This window comes from Asparagus officinalis, chromosome 8 (assembly GCF_001876935.1).
Source record: "Asparagus officinalis chromosome 8, Aspof.V1, whole genome shotgun sequence".
NCBI lineage: Eukaryota > Viridiplantae > Streptophyta > Magnoliopsida > Asparagales > Asparagaceae > Asparagus > Asparagus officinalis.
Genome location: NC_033801.1, coordinates 5250898 through 5272651, shown reverse-complemented (window position 1 = coordinate 5272651; position 21754 = coordinate 5250898). Strand labels below are relative to the sequence as shown.

Sequence of the window (21754 nt, the reverse complement as noted above, 5' to 3'; positions counted from 1 at the left end):
ATTTGGGGATTTTTCATCTCGAGCTCGTCTCGATTAAAAACCTGGAGCAGTCAAAGCGCGAACGAACTGCTACGATCTCGTATCGTCGCGACGTTCTGTCCCGACCCATCCCGTATTTGCCAGAGTGTACACCAACCCCCCCCCACCCCCACCCCAGGGAACAGGGCTTTGTTTGTCCTAATTGTTATTCCAAGACTTAAAGTTTGCTTTGGTCGGCTGGTAGGGAAAAAGGAAGGGGAATGAGATTAATCTTATTTGGAAGTTTTATTGGGAGGGAATAGGAGGGAAATGAGGCGAAAATTTATAAAAATTGACAAGTTTCTTTTCTATCTCTATCTTTCATGACAAATTTTTAAAACCGACATGTTTTGAATTTTATTCCCAAAAAAAGACTCATTTCAAATTTAATTTCAAAAACCGACCCAGTTAGCTAAAACTGGGTCTGTTTTTGAAAAAAAAATTCCCAAACTTCACGGGAGTTGAAGTCCCGTGAAGTTTTTTATATAACAAAACCTCACGGGACTTCAACTCCCGTGAAGTTTGGGAACTTTTTTTTTTCAAAAACCGACCCAGTTTTAGCCAACTGGGTCGGTTTTTAAAATTAAGTTTGAAATAAGTCTTTTTTTGAGAATTTTTTGACAAACAGATTGGTTTTGAAAATTTGTCCCTATCTTTCATTCCCTTAAAAACAATATTGAATTATCCTCCCCAAACTGAAGATCTTTTTCGAACTTGAATTAAGATCAGAACTGTTTTCATCATTCTGTTCTCATAATTTGTCCTCCACCATCACAGCCTCCTGCGATCGCAAACCCAAAACATAACCCACCTCTTCCGATATCAGCAGTTAAAATACCGAAAACAACTTTTTTAACATTAACGTATCAAAGAGAAAAAATTCAAGTTAAAAGAGGGAGGGAGGGAGGGAGGGAGGGAGGGGGAGGAAGAGAGGGATCAGAGAGAGAGAGAGAGAACCTTGAGAGCAGAGATTTCAGTTTGAGTTGTTCCTTCGCCTCTTCCCCTTTTGTAGCCCTCATCTTCTCCCATATATTCAACAAATATCTCACCCTCCCTCATCACTTCCTCAGCCCCCTCAGCACTCCCTCGTCTCCACCTTACCGATCTCACCCAACTCCTCTTTGTTTTCGCCCAGTCGTCTCCCCTCAACAACTGTGCGGTGAAGAGGAGTGAGTTATCATCTCCTCGGCACTTCTGTTTGTTATTTGAGTTAAAACTCATAAAAGCCTCGTGGTTTGCCCTACCATGAAAATCTATTAAGCCATCAATCTATTAAGCCTCTATATTTTTTATTTTGAATCTATTTAGCCACCATGGTGTTCCTCTATAACTAAAAAATAGATTCTATTTTTTAGTTATAGAGAAACACCATAGGGGCGAAATAGATTCAAAATAAAAAAAAATATAGGGGCGTAATAGATTAAAATAATAGATTGAAGGCTTAATAGATTTACAGGGCAAACCACAGTGGGCTTTTCTGAGCTTGACGCCTTGAACTCTTGTTATTTTGCTCTTAGTCAATTTTTGAACCAAAATTTCCTAAAATAACCCTCCGCTGAGTGTTCCCACTTCGTTTGGGCCATAGATAGAGGAGTGAATTGATGACAGAGCACAGAAAAGTCAAAATTTTGCCCTTATTCTTACCAAAATAAGCCTCATCGTAAGCCTTCCCTAAAGTACCCTTCATTGGGCATATATAGTAAATAAAGAGGGCATAAAGGGAAAAGGAAAAAAAAAACCTATACAGCTTTTGTACAAGTATGTATATTGAATTTTCTTGAAATTTACAGATGACTACTAGCATATATTGTTTCTGAGAAAATAAAAGAAAACTATATGTCATCAAGAAAATCTAGTAAATAAAATTTACTAAAATGCTTCTTATAGAGGCTTCAGAATCTCATAATACGCATTACTCTTGATATAACTGGTACGAAACCTATATGCATACAAATCAATTCATAATACATTACTGTCACGTTTCAAGCAGCACAAGGCTCAGACATATACCTCATCTTGATCTTCCGCAACTTTGGGACGACGTCTTTCATAGCAAGCCTTTCATTAGGCGAGTCACTTGAACAGATAATCCCCAACTCCATGATGGAAGATAGACAGGCCCGTGATGAAATTAAGTAGTTATTTGGCCTTTCATTTCCATTTTCATCTTTCAGCAGATTCTGGTCCACAGTATCTAACAGGCCGGTAGGATTTGCATCATTTACCCATCGCCGCAAGCTTGATTCCCCCGTAAACATAGGATCAGTAGGCTTCTTTCTCGTAAAGATTTCTAGCAACAATATTCCAAAGCTATAGACATCTCCCTTTGTGGAGACTCTTCCTGTTGATGCATACTCTATACCACAAACACAAAAGGTAATACAAATCATATGTGATTGGATTAAATTTGAGGTGAAAGCTTGTAATTTTATTTACCTGGAGCAATATAGCCAATTGTCCCTGCCGTGCTTGCTGAGGTTACACTCTGGCTGACACCACTCAGCAATTTTGCGATGCCAAAATCACTGACATGTGCAGTCATTTCTTCATCAAGAAGAATGTTGCTCGGTTTTAGATCACGATGCAGTATAACCTCAGAATGGTGGTGATGAAGGTAGTCAATAGCTGAAGCTACATCGATTACGATGTCAATCCTTTGAAGCAAGCTCAAACAGTAATTATGGGAGTATAGCCATCTTTCCAGACTTCCATTGGGCATGAATTGGAATACAAGCGCCTTGAGATTCAAGTTGGAGCACGTGCTGATGATTCTAACAAGATTTCTATGTCGAACCATCCTCAAAGCACGACACTCAGCATCAAAACTCCTTGAAGCTCCTTCGATTTCCAAATTCAAGACCTTTATGGCAACAAGAAGGCCGTTCAGCATCAAAACTCCTTGAAGCTCCTTCGATTTCCAAATTCAAGACCTTTATGGCAACAAGAAGGCCGTCATCTAAAAGCCCTCTGTACATTTCCAAATTCAAGACCTTTATGGCAACAAGAAGGCCGTCATCTAAAAGCCCTCTGTACACAGAACCAATTGCACCCGTTCCGAGCAAGTTTATCTCGCTGAAGTTGTCAGTGGCACGAACAAGCTCGTAGTAGGAGATCAATCTATGCTCTGTAGGAGAGAGCATGATAGGAGGGGCTAGATTCTTGGGTTTCCTTCTACAAAATCTTAATAAGATGCAAAAACCAAGAAGAAGGACTCCGGAAGAAGCAATAACAGGGAGGATATACCATAGCAAATGCCTCCCCGAGTTAGAATGTGTGGAATCAAATGGATTACAAGGTGAAAATCCTAATCTGGGTGCTCCACATAATGCTGAATTTCCTTCTAAAGACACGGCACTGACGTTTAAAAAGGCACCGCCATTTGGAACCTTTCCTTCCAACTTGTTGAAAGATAAGTTCAGGACGCTGAGATGTCGGATTTCGACTAAAGACTCGGGTATAACACCTGAGAGCTTATTGCAAGAAAGGGTCAAGACATCAAGATTAATGAGATCACCAAATGATTCCGGAATGTGCCCGTCGAATAAGTTATATGATAGATCTAAATAATTGATCTTGAGATACTTTGGAGGACTTGGAAGGTTACCTGACAGCTGATTTACTGATATATCGAAGAAATATAAATCCATGTTCTACAATGTTAATGACAGCGATCCAGTGAGAAGGTTTTGTGATAGACCCAATTCATGTAGATGAGTCAAACTCCAAATAGTTTCAGGAATTTCTGAGGATAACCTGTTACCACCAAGTGTTAAGCCCTCTAGTCCAGTGATGTTGCCCAGCGAGTCAGGTATCGATCCAGAAAAACTATTGCTATCGAGGTAGAGTGTGTCCAAGTTGCTCAATCGGCCAAGCTCATGTGGGATGGAACCGTGTATTCTGTTACTATACAAACTTAGGAACTGCAGGCCTTGTAGCGTTGTGATTTCATACGGTATCGTTCCGATTAGCTCATTTTCGTCCAATGATAGATAGGTCAATCCAGACAGGTATCAAGCCATGTTAGAGTCCTCGAAAGGTTACCTACGTTATATGGAAGAATGCCATCCAGCTCATTTTTGCTAACTTTAACATGATCTAAAACTATGCAGTTCGAAAGCGATGCAAGGAAGTCCAGTGCTCCAGTTAATATGTTATCCTCTAACTCTAAATGGTAAAGTCGAGGCATGTTCCAAAATCGCAAACCCACTGGTCCAGTAAGACTATTATCGTTCAGTAGAATGAGTGTGAGTGATGACAAATTGGAAAGGGAAATCGGTATGGGACCAGTAATACCACCACATAAAGCAATCTGCAATCTAACGAGGTTCGTAAGACGACCCAAGTCCTCGGGAATATTCCCATGGAAGCTGCTGCCGCCAAGGTTTAATTCAGACAAATAAGTCAGGTTGCCTAAAGAGGATGGTATGGTACCCGTTAGATTGTTACCTCCAAGATACAGTATAGTAAGCTGCTTCATATTTCCAATCTCCGGCGGGATGTTCCTGTCAGGCGCCTAACCTTTTTGACCCAGCCAACATGAAAACAAAAGTGGGGCCCACAAAGGCGGGCCCCACAAGAAAAAAAATCAAATTCGGTGGCAGCCATTGTTGAGAATTTATAAAGGATGTGGGTCCCACAAATATTTTATTATTAGTGGCGGGTCCCACATATAATATTATATTTGTGCATAGTGTTTTCTCAAACACTATAAATAGGGCCCTAAACTCTTAAGGAAATCTCATCCCAGAAACAACTCCTCTTATAGAAGAGTAAGAGAAAACATAGAGAGAGTTTGTGAGAGTTCTTGGAGTGTATCTGATCAAGAGAGGGTGTTCTCTTGGATCTATTCTTTTGGGATATAAAAGAATTTGGCGTCGTCGTTGCACCGTGGAGTAGCTCCGAAGGAGTGAACCACGTATATCTGTGAGTACTCTGGTTGATCTTGTGCCTTTATTTTGTGTATTGCGTCTCCGTTAGAGGCGTTCTTATTGGGGTGTATCCTAACAACTGGTATCAGAGCCTGACTTAGAGTATATATATCTGCTTATCGTATGCTCTGTGGCTGCCACTAAAAGTGGATCCTCCACATCAGAAAATAAGTTAGATTAATATTTACTCTTTTAAGGCATTGGGCACTATTCACGTGTACGGCACTATTCACGTGTACGGCACTATTCACGGATACAGTACTATTCACGAATACGGTACTATTCACGGATACAGTACTATTCACGAATACGGTACTATTCACGAATACGGGAAAGACGTAATCTTTCGCCATGGGATCTACAGTTGAAGACAACAGGCTTCGAATTGAGAAGTTCGGCGGCCAAAATTTCAGGTATTGGAGGATGCAAATAGAAGACTATTTGTACCAGAAGGATCTCTTCCTACCCCTCCAAGGAGAGGCGGGGAAACCTGAGAAGATGGACGACGATAAGTGGAAGGTGCTCGATCGTAAAGCACTTGCCACCATCAGGCTCAACCTTCACCAGCATGTGACTTACAACGTCTCGCATGCGACCACCACCAAGGAGTTGATGGAGGCCTTGGAGGCGCTGTATGAGAAGCCGTCTGCTTCAAATAAGGTGTACCTGATGAAGAAGCTATTCAATCTCAAGATGCAGCAAGGAGCTCGCGTGGCGGACTTCTTTGAACGGAATTTTCAGGTTTGGTGCAACAGCCTTGCTGCAGTAGATCTAAAAGTTCGACAACGAGATCCAAGCTCTTCTGCTACTTTTTCTTGTCTACCAGCATTCATGGGAAAAATATGGTAATGCAGGTGAGCAACGCTAATGGCAATGACAAGGATGAAAGCTCGACACAGTGGTTGGGGATTCTGGATGAAGAATCTCGCCGCAAAGTCTCAGGAGCTGAGCGCTCTAGCAGTGGGAGTGCTCTGCATGTCGACGGTACTGAGGGCGTGCACAGAAGAAGGGTAGGGGACGCGAGGCCAATCAAAATCCAGAGGGAAGTCTAAAGGGCCTAACCCCGAATGGTTACGGGTGAAGGAAGTGCTTCAGATGCGGAAAGAAGCCACTTTGCACGGGACTGCAATTACTGTCAGAATCAGCAGGGATGATCGGGCTGAGTGCAGCCATCTCATGCACGAGACGGATTCGGATGCACTTCTCCTATCCACTTAGACAGTACAAAAGGTGATTGCGTGGTCAATGACTCTGGCGCATCTTTCATGCAACCTCACACAAAGCTGCTTTCATCGTTCGTGAAGAAGGACTTGGGAAGTTATCTTGGCGACGACAACGCTTGTAAGGTTTCTGGGAAGGGAATTTTACCTTCAAAATGGAGGGCGGACCACCTTGACGCTGATGATGTTCGGCAAGTACCAGATCTCAGCGAAATCATTATATCAGTCGGGCAACGACTGACCTTCCGGTTACAGGAGTATCCTCGACAGAAACTGAAGTGCCAAGGTGCGCCTGGGGTGGCACACGGCAAACGCTGAGGTCTCTCTACATCGCCAAGGGAAAGGATCGACACTTGCTTGCGTGCAGGCCAAGCATCATCATCATCATTTCGGCATGGACTTTGGCATCGAACGACTTCACATGAGGCGAGACAGGGATGCAGATTAATCGCGTGAGAGAGGCTCCGGTCTGAACCAAGACATCTGACTCTGGTGAGGGACTACATTCTAGGGAAACAAAAGGAAGGGAGCTTCAACAGTAGACCGGACCGGCTCAAAACTGCAGGAAATTGGGAGGTTGTGCAACCGACTGTTGGACTGCGCAAGTTTCCCATCTGTTGTCAACTCTTACCTCGCTCACCCTCTCTCTACTTCGACTCCCCTCCACGACGCCACATTCCGCCGTCCGCCTCCTCTTCGATGAAGGTCTGCATACGCTCGGGAGACTGATCACGTCAGAATAATGGCCTCCGAAATCTCGAGTGGGAGTAGGCGGATAGAGAGAACAACGAGTCTAGAAGCAGACAAACTTAAGCTTCGAGATACACTCTCCGAGTTGTAACCTTATTGGTTCTTCTATGATAAGATCTCGAGAGAATGCGAGTATCACCGCGCAGGAGTTTCTCTCCCGGACGATTGGTTGGATTAATCCTCGTCGTGGCTCGTTGGATTCCTTCGTGAATCGGATCGACTGAGGGTGACCATCGCCCATAGCACCGCCTGTCTAGCGATCCGGACGGATACGGTGTGTGCGGAACGCATGCGCAATCGGCGCACTTACTTTGGTGGGGCGGGTGGGTGACGGGGCCTATATAACCCTGTCGCGGTAGCAAAGATCGAAACCAGGATTTGCCCAACGCAGCCTTATTTCGAGAGAGCTGCTTGAGACTGCTGCGCAGACCGCACATAGAAGTCAAGAGCTGCGTCTTTGTTCCTGGAATGGACTGAAGTTGTATCTTTCGTGTTATATTTTCCATCTTGTGATATATAAGTTGTGTAAAGATCTAATAATGGACACGGACGGAATGTCTAGTTGTGGCTAGAGGCATCATTAACGCTCGCATATATTGTTGGTAGACTAAGCCATGAATTGAGTCCATACTTAGTGTCGGGTTGACCATGAAGAAATCGCGCAACGCTGTATTCACAGCTTTGATCCAAATCGCAGAAAAGAAGCTTCTTCGTTGTGACAGCGCAGTGGGCCAGACGCGATGATCTCGGCAGTGAGATGCGATGCGTCGCGGTAAGCGCGGATTGCAATCCCGGTGTTCGGGGGAGAGAGGATCGAGTGCCGGTCTCGACCAAGCAAAGTTCGAGGAGTACGTGTCCTCGTCCGGCTCATATCTCCCCCGCGAGTCCGATGACGAGTCGGGTTCTTCGGATCCGGGCAGAATAGCCTCGTTGAGTTTGAAGTGCTCGGGAAGCGCACGAAGTTATAGCAAAACCCAAACTTGGACGCCGGAAGTTGGTGAAGTCAGCTTGAAGTTTACCCGCATCCCTCTTCATGAATGGTCAACCCTTGACTCTCGACAGTGGAGGAACCGGTGCAGGACGCCGGATGCTATACTGTTCCATGAGAGTCTGTTAGGTCGACTTCTTTCAAAGAGACAGAGAGAGCCGACCTCAAGCAGAGGGTCGTCAGATGCTCACATGCCGGGATGCACAGGCGCAGCATCGATACGGGCGGATGGAGTCGTAGGACGGATCTCGTCGGGCATTTCGCATAAGCACGAGGTTTGATAAGCGCCAGAGAAGTGAGGCAACGAGGCCTGAACCGCAATGAAGGCGACTCTTCCAAGCCGCCAGAGATACTTGTAACTGCCATGAATGTCGCTTCTATACCGGAATGGACTTGAGTCTCGGAACTGTCGCGAGGAGCGTCAGAGGATTCTGTAACGATGAGGACCGCGCGATGTCCAGCGCAGGCACGGCTCTACAGCGCTAGGACCGCCAGCCCAGTAGAAAGCTGCGCCGCAGATGCTGTGATTAATTGTGTGAGGAAGAAGCCGTGGGCAGACGCCATTGGCAAAGAAACGACAAAGTGATGAGAAAGCCTCAACTTTGATGAGAATGGACTTGGGAGCTAAGGTAAGTTCCGAACATTGAAGTAGCGACTCCGGCCAGACAGAAAAAGCAAGGCATTGCTGTAGCCACCATTTCTGTTAATGGAAAGTTCTTTAACCGGTCCGGGAGTGTCAACCAAGTCGGTCAAAGACTAGAGATACTTGTCCTCCGGGAGATCAATTGCACGGGGTCATCGCACGCAGGTACAGAAAATCAAGAGCTGTTATTGAGGCCTTCGGGGTTGTGATCCAGTTAGCGGTGACGCGAGAGGCAAAGTCAGATTCAGCGGGAATTTGATTTTTCTTGACGTTTCGTACCCGTCGTCAGTTGGACCATCGAATCCGAACTGTTGCTTGACAGCTGTTTATGTGGGAGGCTGGGTCGAGAAGCCGCGATCCCGAACTTGGGAGCAGTCAACATAGATGGATGGAGAGCCGGCTAATATCCTTTCCATGGTCCGAGCTATGTAGCGAGGGAGGAATCAATGACCTCAAAGGCAGCTGCGCGCACCTATGCAGGCATATTGAAGTCAGTAGGAGCACGCTTGAAATATTCTTCGCGAAGAAGAGCGGCGAGGAGTTTGTTTGTGATGCGGTGGGTAACCTTTGAAGCCCAAATGAGAAATGGCGCGTCAAACTCGGATGGGAGTTAACATTTGGCATTTGATAGTGATGCTTCTGTTGGCTCGTTACCTAGGAGGTATTGGGCTGACCTGACACCACAACGATGATATGGTTACTCTGGACTGTCCATACATGGGAAGGGCGAGGGTTCGTATATTTCAGTGCCATGGGGGTACGAACAGATAGACCACCAAGGAGCAGCTGGATACAAGTGCACTCCGAGAATCTGAGAGATTCATCTATTGTGTTCCTGTTCTCTAATCTCATTGATTTTATCCGGGCTTGTTGGATGGAGGATTATGTGTCGGAATGCGAATTGTCAGGGCTTTAATAGGCGGCCCGCATTGAGAAGGTCCCCCAGAAGGGGTTCTCTCCGCTCTGATTGAGTAGGCATGATCGAAGTCAGAGATGCAGCAGATCTGACCCCAAGCAGCACCTAGGCGTCTTGCTGTCGATTGAAGGAGAAAGGAAAGGTGTTGCATGAACGAGAGCAGGAAGAACTTACCGCACGGGAGTTCAGTCCACCAACAGAGTGACGATGCGTAATCAGAAGACAGGTCGGCAAATTCGAGAGAATGACTTTTGAGATCGATTCTGAAAGACTTGCTTCCGAGGATGGAGCAATAAGTACCGTTGCAAGCTCGGGGAGGCTCTAGTGGAGCATAGGCAGCTCATTATCAAGCTATCGGAAGACCATCGCCTAGGGAGACTGTCTGTGACAAAGAGAGCGCACGAGTTCTCAGAATTGAGGATGAAAGAATCTGATGCCGCGTCCGCACAATCCATATGATTCTGTCGTCGGGAGTTGATGTATCGGGCATGGGGTGCGCTGGCTCAGGTAATACAGACTCACAACTATGTAGAGGTGGTGTGGGCTGCCATAATGAGCAATCCAGCCGGACCGCGGAGCACACTGGGCCCTGATGATAAGTGGGCTGAGGCTACAGAAGTGGTCTCACAGCTACTTTTGATAGCATGAGCAAGCGCTGTTTGGCTAACGCAGAAGTTGAAGTTTCAATTTGAAATGGTTGGATGGAATGGCGGTGCAGCAGGGACTGAGGAGTATTATGCGAGCCACAGAACGGTGATTCATGCTGATTGTAGGCGAAACCACCAATGGTGAGTCCAGGAGTCTCGGATAACTATTAGACCTCGGATGAATGTGAATTGACAGGATGCGGGAGCGATTAAAATCATGTTTATCTTTGTGACGACCAATGATCTCCCGCACGCAGGGGGTGGTATTATGGGAGCAGAATGAAGTTTTTGGGAGATCCATGAGCTGAGGCGAAGATTACTGCTCGGCGAGGGCAACCTGAAGCTCAAGATTATGTCCGATCCGAGACGCAGAAAATAACACAGGCAGCTAATTTTCCGCTCAAGAGATGAAGAAACAGGCAATTCCTTGCCCGATTCGCTCCAGAGCAGCAGAATGGGAAGCATCGGATACCCATAGTTTTATGCTGGCAGATGTTTTTAGATAGGCTTTTCTTTCTCGAGGTCTTAGGAATGTTAAGCTCTCTTGTCGAACAGTTATTTAATTGGGCATGGGTTCACACTCTGCCGCACCCAGCAATAATCATTGAGATTTGACCTTCTACAATCTCTGGCATTTGTGGGGTGATCATCTAGAACACGCAGGTATTGCGCCTATGCTCGAGAATCGGTAAGCGATCATTTCGTGTTTTGGACATGACTCTTAGGCCCAGGTGCCAACGGCATGCGGTGCAATCAGAGGGCTTGGTTCGCGCACTGAAGCGGCAGGGTCCAACTAGTGGTGATAATTTAGAAGACCGAGGTAGCATGGAGTCAGACCGAATGTAACATGGTCTGAGCAGAACAAGCTATCCTGGCACGTTCTTCGACGCACACTCGCCACGGAAAATATTCTATCGGATCGACGGTTGGTGCTGGGCGAGTTGGAGATAGGCAGCAGGGACGGTAGGTACGTCGGTACCCTTGGTCATAGGATCAGGCTGTATGGGCGAGATAGGCGCGGGACTGCGCAGACGACTCACCCGAGGAATTTCATACTCCAGACGTGACACTAACCAACCCTCGGCATTCCAGGATTGGAGAACGTGTCTGTAAGAACCGGCAATAGAGGTGACGCGCCATCAATGACATGGAAGGCTTGAAAAATTGTGAAGATATGATCGACATTCAATCAAATCTTCAAGTGGGAGATTGTCAGGCGCCCAACCTTTTTGACCCAGCCAACATGAAAACAAAAGTGGGGCCCACAAAGGCGGGCCCCACAAGAAGAAAAATCAAATTCGGTGGCAGCCATTGTTGAGAATTTATAAAGGATGTGGGTCCCACAAATATTTTATTATTAGTGGCGGGTCCCACATATAATATTATATTTGTGCATAGTGTTTTCTCAAACACTATAAATAGGGCCCTAAACTCTTAAGGAAATCTCATCCCAGAAACAACTCCTCTTATAGAAGAGTAAGAGAAAACATAGAGAGAGTTTGTGAGAGTTCTTGGAGTGTATCTGATCAAGAGAGGGTGTTCTCTTGGATCTATTCTTTTGGGATATAAAAGAATTTGGCGTCGTCGTTGCACCGTGGAGTAGCTCCGAAGGAGTGAACCACGTATATCTGTGAGTACTCTGGTTGATCTTGTGCCTTTATTTTGTGTATTGCGTCTCCGTTAGAGGCGTTCTTATTGGGGTGTATCCTAACAGTTCCCGGTAAGCTGGTTGTAACTCAAGCGCAGGATTTGAAGAGTGCGACTACTGCAAAGGCTAGACGGGATGCTGCCGGTGAGTTGGTTGGCAGATATAGCCATAATATTTGGGAACAATGGATAGAAAGTGCTATCATTAGAGGGCAGGGTCCCTGAAATACTGTTGTGCACGAGATACAATTCAATAAGCGACTACATGTTGAAAAAGGCAGGAGGTATTGAACCTGAAAGCTGATTGTAATCAAGTCTGACCACTTTCAGTCGAGGCAGCCGAGTCAGAGATTCAGGGATGGTCCCAACTAAGCCATCATTGGAAAGCGAGATCAGAGACAGAAATGAGAGGTTGCCTATGTGAGGAGGGATGGTGCCGTAGAGCGGCATGTTGCTAATGTTGAGAGCAGTGACTCTTTGCCTTCGACGGCTGCAGGAGAGACCCATCCAGGTGCAAAAGGAGGCATCAGTGGTCCAGTTGGCGGATATAACGCTGCCTGGATCACGTTCGATGACTTGGGCTTTGATGGCCAAGAGGGCCGAGAGGTCGGTAATGTTGTTATGCTTCACCGCTGATGATGAGGTAAGCAATAATAGCATCAGATGCATTACTAAGAGGACAGACTGTTAGGTCTCCATTGATGCCAGTAAAGGAAGATTATAGAGGATAAAAGAAATTGACACTTCACGAGGGAAAATGCTCAAACATAAATAGGTCATCTGATTTGCTCACAATAGTTATCATTCACCTGCCAACTACCAACGTCTACCAACATAACTAGGCCAGCTGATTTACAGAGTCCTACGCCATCCCTTTCATTTGGAAATCTAGTCTTCAATTCTATACCACATATTTGCTTTTCATTGTGCTCTCTCGTATCCATCTATTCTCACCACTTGATTATGAGCAGGTATCTATGCCATTCCCCTCCTCAGATGGACAATACAGTCCTCAACTTCATGGGCGATACTTGCGACCGCTGGATGAAACATATTGCATTAGATATGAAACAGACTAATAGAACTCAGAGCCTCAGAAGATTGCATTATGTGTAGATAGGTAGACGCTAGCAATTCTCTGCATCTGCGTGGGCGCCTGTACAAGCCTAAGTTGGTCCACGATTTTTTGAGATCACATGGAAGAAACAATAGAAATTTTTTTTACGATGCCAAACCTCACACAAAGAGGGCAAGGGTGACCAAAATTTTGATTGCTGTAATAAATTTCCCAAAGAAAACCAACCAAAGTTTTTCCTCGGATCTCCCATGCATATTCCCAATCACAATTTAGATATGCAAAATATATTTAAACATAAGAAAATAATCTGAATACCAGATATGCTATGTGATGTATATGTGAAATCTAATGACATGACTTAAACAATCTAGAATATATAAGTAGTGATATATATTTTTAATAAAAACATACAATATAACACTATGTGTGATACAAAAAATATTATAATAAATAAAACAAAAGTTAATACAATCAATGATATATAAGTCAAAATAAAAAATATAGTTATAAAAATAATAACACATGTAATAATGACCGGTACGAGGAAGAGGACTTATAGGGAGACAGCGTGTAGTCGTGAAGCGGCGAGACAAGAACAGTGGGAAGCCCCGGAGTCAAAGAGTGATGAGATAGGGACGAAACAAAATCTATCAAGAAAATAGGATAAGGGCTCAAGAATAGTCCCACGGATGAAATCATGATATGTGTCTAAATTATCTATTATATTCTTACTGGTGAGGACTCGGGACCGTGACCTGCATGGGCTACCACTAAAACCTGTCACGCCCCGCTTCCCAAAATACCGAGGAAACTCGGGACCGTGACCTGCATGGGCTACCACTAAAACCTGTCACGCCCCGCTTCCCAAAATACCGAGGAATCGGAACGTGAACAAGCCCGCGACGTATTAGATTAAGGAGAATAAATAAAAATAAACAATCCTCCTCAACCTAATACGCTAAGCGTCAAGATATAAATGTAAAGGCACATGTCCTTGATCACAGATAGCAAGAATATAATGAACAACTCAGAATGAAAAAGAGACATATCATAAATAGAATATCATCCATGACACAGAGTTTGGGTCAAACATGCCCTTATTACGAAAACAATCCAACTATGAATATAAAAATACATAGTCCATAATAAAAGAAAGTACTGCTAAAAATAAACTAATGACCATCAAATAACTAAGGAAAATAGCTAAGCTTCAACTTGTTCTTCTGCTCCATCTGCAAGGCACTCCTGCTAAGAATTTCCTGGCTCTGGCACATCTCCAAGCTGGACATGTTCTTCCTCTAAGTCTGACGTACACCATAGAAAACATGTGTACGTCAGCGTGCATGGCACACGGCAAGATCCCACAAACAAATAGAATGAATGAAAACCAAATGGAAAACGATACGATAACAGAAATGACAAAAGAACGTGCAACTGAAAATCCAATAAAATCAAAATGCAATCCACTACTAAAATATAATAATCAGAAGAATTCAAAAATCAAACAGTAACGAGGTCATGCAGCTAGCAATCAGAATAATCATCCAAGTAACAAGGTCATACAACTAGATGGAATTTATACTTAAAAATCTACAACAAGAGACGTAGTACGTCGAGCGAAATAATTCAAACAAGGAAACTCTCATGTATATACCATATGTCTTAAATTATAGATAATTAAATATTAATCCCGATCTATGTATGAAAAGAAATATAACTGGCCTACATCTCACAGCAATTCATACTTAGCCAAGAAACGAGGTCATGTAACTAGTCATCCTAAAACTCACTGGTCCACATCTCACATAAAGTGAACATTCATATCACCGGATAACTGACTGTTCACAAATCATCTACGCGCATTCAATACCGCTACACGAATCGATCAGAGAACTACACGCAATCCGATCTCGGCCTAGTTCGAACTCAGGCAAAGCTCAGGTGACGAAACAGGTCACGGACTAAAGTAACTACACGAATTCACTTTAACCCAACAAGCCAACCCCAGTGACTACACGAATTCACTGGCGTGAGCCTGAAAGATACATCAACAGCCACATCCGATCACATGAACAAAGACTTTCTCATCCCAACTCTTCTCGTTTTTTTTAAGTCAACAATCAAAGTCCACAATATCTCTGGTTCACCACATAAATCAGTCAACACACTCACACATATCACTAGGTCTGTTCATGACGCACAAGACCACTAAGTCATGAACTACTAAGGGTTCTTAACATAACCAGGAACAATAAAAGCAGACATGTCAAATACAGTAAAATATTCACAAAACATGAAATGTAATCATGAATCAGAAAAAACATGCATACAGTCCGGTTTCATCAATATCTTGTTATCCGAATCTCAAAACTACTCATAAAAATTATCAGCAGCTAAATAATATCCAATATGACTACAATTAAAACTGAAATCGAAAACCGTGATTGTTTTGTACATGAAATGTCGCAGTCTACAACTACCCACATAAAATCATAAATTACTTAAAATCCAAAATAAATAATTCTTTTCGCAAATAAATTCTTTTAAATTATCATAATTATCAAAAATATAATTCTTTTGCCGAAATAACTTAACAACTCAAAATAACCCTTTTTCGAAATAAATTAATTTAAATTATCGATTTTAATGATTATTCAAAACTAACCCATTTTCCAAATAAATTCTTTCTCATCATAATTATTCTAAAAATAATCTCTAAAAATAATAATCTATTAATTCTTATCCTTACAATATCAGTTATTATCATCTATCATCAAATAATCCACGCAGATAATTATATCACAATTTAAAAACTACAACCAATTACAATAGTCAAAATATGCATATATTGTATAATAAATCTTAAATTCAGATTTGAGCAAAAGGGATCTTGCATCGAGTTGTGTTGAACGATTTGACGTCGACGGCACGGGTCGGTTCGGACACGGTGGAGCGCGGCGTCGGTTATGCGCTGCAGAAGGGAGGTGACGGCGTCGAGCTGTCAATGGCCGCTGCAAGATCTACGCGGTGGCAGGTCGGCGGATTTGGCGAGATGGATCTCTGCGAGGGCTGACCGCGGGGAGGCGACGGGGACTGTCCGCGAAGGGAAGAGGGCAGCGGGGCTGACCAAAGCGCGCCGTGGTCGGCGTCAGCGAGGAGCGCTGTCGGGGTGCCGGGGGCAACGCGACCTGGCTGGTTCGGAGAAGAAGAAAGGGCGGGTTGACGTGCTGGCGGGCTGAGGAGGGGAACTCAGGGATGGATGCAGCGTGAAGGGGAAGACGGCGACGGCTGAAAGGGCGGCTGCTCGGCGCGGTTGAGGGCAGATCTGCAGCAGGAGGACGAGCTGTGGCCGAGGGCGGTGATGGCGATTGGTCGGAGCTCGTGGGGCTTGGCGCGCGCTGATCGGTTGAGACGGGCTGAAGATGCTGCTTGTGGGTCAGGAGGGAAGGGTGGTGGCGAAGCTCAAGGGGGTCGGAGAGGCCTGGCTCTGTCGGGTTGCCTGCATGCGGTTGGTACAGAGAAAGAGTGGCCGCGGGCGAACTTGCGGGGTCCGTCGCGCTGCCAAGGGCGGGCCAAGGAGAAGATAGAGAGAGAGGAGATGCGGCGCGTGTTTTGAGAAGAGTAGGCACTAATGCAACTCCCCAACCACACCTTGGAGCACACCCTCTCTCTCAGCTACAGTGCAGGGGGCCCACTTTAGATTTTTTTTTTAAATCTAAAATGGGCCTCGTGCACTGTAGCTGAGAGAGGGGGTGTGACCCAATGTGTGGTTGGGAGTGTGCCTGTAGTGTTTTCCTTTTGAGAAGAAGAGAAGCGAGAGAGAATACGAGAAAATATAAAATATATACATGTATGAAGGGGATTGGGGTTCCTAAAAATTAATTTAAATTAATAATAATTACGAAAAAATAATTACTTATGTGAAAACTATCTACATATCAAAACCGTACCAGTTGTAGTATTACAATCGATAATAAGCAATAGTGAAAATAATGCAAGAAATTACACAATTAAACAAGAATAATTAATAAAAAATATAATTACTTATATTTAAAATCAAATAATTATAGGATAATTATCTACGCGATAAAACGTACCAGTTGTGCTAATACGACAGTTGATACATAATTGTAGAAATAATACGTAATTAATAATACAACATAATACACTAAATAATACATAATAGTAACAATAATACAATGTATTATTTAAAATAGTACGTAATAGTATCGATAATACAACAGATTAATTCTAAAAAATTTCACCGCACGAAATTAATATATAAATATTAGAATCATTTAAATAAATATAAAACTTGGATTTTAAATCATAGAAAATTATAGAAAATCAAGAAAAATACAAATACTCTTTTTTAAAATAATAATTGAATATTTTAAAATACCAAAAAATTATTTTAACTAGTATCAAAAATTCATGGTCCTTACAAAACCTGTCAGGCGGTCGACCGCACCTTGTGCGGCGGTCGACCGGCACGCATATTTCTAGTTTGTACAGATTTTGCCTTTGTGCATGTTTTCGACTCGATTCTTTCACATATACGGACTTGTTTGAACTCAAAACACTTGCTAACATACTCATACACCATTTAATGATATTTATTACAATAAATATCCACTTATCTCAATAATCGCATATTATTTCAAATTTTCACATATTAATTTAAATTTATGGGGTTTTACACATATATTTAAACAATTGTATATGAACATTAACGGGTTCATATTCGTTTACTCCATAAACTTCATAATTCATGTTCTTAAACAAAATACCTTCTTAGAGCGGCACCGTTGATTGAGAACCTAGGGTTGACTTTCTTGTCGATATCCATCTACGATTGATCGGTTGCGTTCGCCATGGGTACAGTGATTAGATGGGGGAGGGAGGCTGGTATTCGGAGCGGCATCGGGTCGGGTCCAAAGGTCAAGGATTTCGTGAAACTTTTTGGGTTAATTGCATCTTGGTCCCTTACATCATCTTGAATTGCCAAAGAGTCCCTCAAATCTTATTATTTGCTTATTAATCCCTTAAATCTTTAGTTTTCTTACCAATCTGTGCCTCGTGTTAGGTGGTGTTATTAATGACCGTTAAATGTGACGGAATTAGATAGGACACCCATTATACCCCCACCTATACTAACTCAAACCCATCTCCTTTCTTCTTTGATAGTCCTACGCTTCCCCCAAACCCAAAATTTAGGTCATTAATCCCGTAGCTAGCTTCCCTCTAAACCAAAAACTTGGAAGGGAAATGTATAACCCGGGGGCAATAAGGTAACCTGAATTGTTAGGTTAAACATTAACTCAACTAGAGTTAGAGAAGTTAACATTTTTTCTAACAGAAGGACCATGTAGCAAGAAATTTAAAGATTTAAGGGATTAAAATGTAAATAATGAGATATGAGGGACTATTTGGTAATTAGAGATGATTTAAGGGACTAATATGCAATTAACCCAGTTTTTTAAGGTTCAGGGTGCCTGACGAAAATTAGAATTGTCAGAGGGAATTTGTGTAAAACTGTCCAAAGTTTACAAATCCCCTCTGAGCTTTATGAGGTGTTGCAAAAAAAAAAAAAACCTTTTTATTAAATTTCCCCATTTTATAAGGTTCAGCCATATAATTATGGAAGAATTTCAGGTTTAGATTCGCTTATTTGATGAAGATATAAATATTAGGAAAAACCCATTTATTTTTAGATGATATATATCCTTTTCAATCCAATAACTCAATAACCGACAAGTAATCTCATGTAGATTAGTCCGTCTAGTAGTGATTAAATTTCCACAAGCCCCCTCCCCTTATATATATCCTTTCCAATTGTAGTATGTTGCAAATTTTAACTTGATCATGATTAACATTATTGATATGATAATTAGAGACTAAAGTAATAAAACAAGTTACAAAAGTCCATACTTTTTTAATCTTAAAAATCATGATTTGTTGACAAAGAAATATTGAATACTAAATATTATAGAACCTCAAAGTCAATCTAATACTATTCGCTCGTAAGAAATATAGGAAACATGTTGCTGCTGCTGGTGTATTTCAATCTTTCAATAGGAAAACATTTTTATTGGTTTTTTTTCCACAAATTAAAGATCCGACAGCATATAAAATTTTATTATCCATTTGACTTGAAGAGTTATAGAGAAGATATCATGCTTTTATAGATGTTATCAAAACTGCAACAAAATTTACAAATCCACACACAGTTATTGAACATTCAAGCATGAAGCAGAAATGCTAAAAAGAACTACGAGTACACTTCCATGAAGTGAAACAATCAGGGACCTCTTTCTGATCACAGACGAAGTAGCAACTAAGTCATGTCAAATTCAAAAAAATCATCATATAATTGTATTATTCAGGAACAAGCACGATCATACAGGACTTCTCCAATTACATACACTAAATTGTTACATCTTTATCCGAGATTTTGTGTTCTTCAAGCTCTGACAATGGCATTCACTTCTATTATTTACCAGCCAGTTGTCAATTCCAATTTCACATGCACATCCAATACATATTCCTGCTTGAATACACATGTTTCAGTAATCTACTCCCGATCACTGGAGTGGATAATAAAAGCCCATGATTCCATGATTAAATCTTGAGCTTAGATGCCATGAAGATGGATGAAGATGAATCTGTAAAGAAGATGGATTCGTATCATTAGAGCCTAAAAGAACGTGCATTAATCAGACAAAATGGGTAAATGTTTAATAACCTCCTTAGTACTTTACTACTTACAGAGGGGGAAAAAACTAGTTTTTCCTTCATATCATTCTATTTTTAGTCATCCAATTAGTTTGTGACTTCGAGGGAAGGAGGGAATAAAACAGATTATTGTAGCTGACTGAAAATGGTTTTGAACAAGGCTTTGCAACAGCGTCACCTGTGAAATTCCAGTTAATTATTAAATTTCAAATCTCTGTGCTACATACAAAATTCATGGCAAAAGAAATAGTAAACATGTTGCTTCTTCATCTTAAACTTTCCCCTAATCAAATTTTGGATCAGTTAGGACACAAGATTCCAGAATAAGAAGGCATCAGTTATATCGAAAAATTTCTACAAACAGCTTCAGCCTTACACCAAGGTTGATATCAATTTTACCTTCTCCTAGCAGAGTACCAAATACTGAAGTCTCATTATCATTTGAAATGACAAACATACAAAAACACACTTTGCGCATAGTCTAATATTCAGACTAGATAGAGAATGGCAAATAGCTCAATAGGATGCTTTTAGATCAGTATGAGCTTATGATGATAGTGATTTTGATACAAGGACCCTCAACAATAACCTTGACAGTCATGAGCATGGAAGGGCAAGACAACATATACAGGTGTCAACATACTAGAAATAGATTACTCTGGATTGTGAGGCTTTAAACAAGTTTAAATAGCATTAGATCACTGCTTTTCTCAGCTACATACGTTTGCGATATAAGTATCAGATAAATAAGTCGAAGGGAACTTGAAGTGGCAACTGTTGAACAAAACACCATACAAAATCCTAGTCAAATTTGTATTCATAGGGAACTAATATAAAGAGCAGCAAAACAGTTCAGCAGTTGTCTGGGAACAAAATCCAGCCAACTTGCAAAACTCAAGGGACTGAACATAGGTAAACATTTATATGACTCCTATTTTCCACTTTATTGTCAAGTAAAAAAGGAAGAAAGCAAAGCATGGTAGTTACTAACATATAACTTGTTAGCAACTGCAAAAGATGTAAATTATTGATGGATAAAGGCCATTGCACAACCTGAGGAAGATGTAGTCTGACACGTAATTAAAAACTTCAACTACATAGAATCAGTTTTTTGACAATTACATATTACAGCACTGCAGATGCATCATCAACTTCCACAGGAAAAAACCTTGTGTATATATTCATTATTCATAAAATAAAATTATCCAAGCCATCAACACTCTTAGAGTTTAGAACCTCAATGTGCAATGTGCTGCAAATGTTAAAAATTATGAAACAAATATATCATTTCTATGCTTCCACATACGTGACATGAAACATCTCATATCACTATTCATGTTCATGACAAATACTGGTATATAGAACTCTGAATAATAAAACAATCAAGATAAATCAATTTAGAAAGATAGAAATTTTCTAGGAAAGTCAGACAAGCTAGCAAGAGAAAATGACTATAAAAGTACAAAACAACAAACTTGAGTGTCGTTTCTATAGCTATAAATTACAGAGAGAGAGAGAGAGAGAGACTTTAAGGCTCTGTGATCTTTCAAGAAATAGTAAGTGAGACTACAGGTTAATGATTTTTCAAGAAAAAGTAAGTGAGACTACAGGTTAAAGAGTAAGAACCCCTCATTATATTCGTAAGGGGAAAAGAGGAAGAAAGCTTAACGAAAAGAGTTCAACTTATATTCTACCAGCTAGACCTAATGATATTCTCCAATGAACTGGCAATTATGTAAGAAAATGATTGCATTTCTCTGTCTGACTCCTCCTAGAATTTCATTTTCTACAACTCTAAATGCGATAAATGTAGCATATGTAGCATGTTTATGGACCAAACTACTAAAATAAACTCGATTTTTAGTATGCCATGGCCAAGACAAGCTTGGCACATTGCAGTTCCACGATTCCTTGCTTGCTTAATATATATCCATGAAGTATACATTATATCTCCCTTGTTTTTCCTAGAATCCCTAAATTAAACATATAACTTTTGAGTTAGCTAATAGATACCAATCAAGAAAGGCATATATCAATAAATCAATTCAAAGAATCAACCAAAATTGCACTGAGATCCTTCTACCAGATGTACAATCATCAAAAAATACCAGCGAAAGCAATTCTATAACAGCATTTGGGTCGAGAAAGAAAGTAATAATAATGGAAACAATACTGCTTCAAACA

The 21754-nt window shown here is 41.8% G+C and overlaps 2 protein-coding genes across 8 annotated transcripts in view; both read right to left on the bottom strand.

Annotated features, from left to right (window-relative positions):
• On the bottom strand, positions 1809-4495 carry LOC109820738 (putative receptor-like protein kinase At3g47110). The gene is made up of 5 exons (XM_020386935.1): positions 4064-4495; positions 3740-3938; positions 3009-3637; positions 2455-2878; positions 1809-2374 (listed from the first exon to the last, which is right to left on the bottom strand). The coding sequence occupies exons 1-5, from the start codon at positions 4493-4495 to the stop codon at positions 2001-2003; spliced, it is 2058 nt and encodes a 685-aa protein (XP_020242524.1). The 3' UTR covers positions 1809-2000.
• Positions 19129-21754, bottom strand: part of LOC109822992 (trihelix transcription factor ASIL2-like) — a 7251-nt gene continuing 4625 nt past the window's right edge. For 6 of the 7 annotated variants that reach the window (XR_002242356.1, XR_002242357.1, XM_020389304.1 and 3 more), the window contains 2 exons: positions 19604-19748; positions 19129-19500 (listed from right to left, as the gene is read on the bottom strand). The gene's annotated coding sequence lies outside the window, so the exon portion shown is untranslated. The remainder of the gene's footprint in view (positions 19501-19603; positions 19749-21754) is intronic. The other variant, XM_020389303.1, reaches the window with a different exon arrangement.

Excerpts from the sequence above, each read along its gene's own strand:
- LOC109820738 (XM_020386935.1), bottom strand. The coding sequence starts at position 4,495 with ATGAAGCAGCTTACTATACTGTATCTTGGAGGTAACAATCTAACGGGT. Across the intron at positions 2,879-3,008 it reads GCCTTCTTGTTGCCATAAAG|GTCTTGAATTTGGAAATCGA; the intron begins GTCTTGAATTTG and ends GTTGCCATAAAG. Across the intron at positions 2,375-2,454 it reads AATTGGCTATATTGCTCCAG|AGTATGCATCAACAGGAAGA; the intron begins GTAAATAAAATT and ends TTTGTGGTATAG.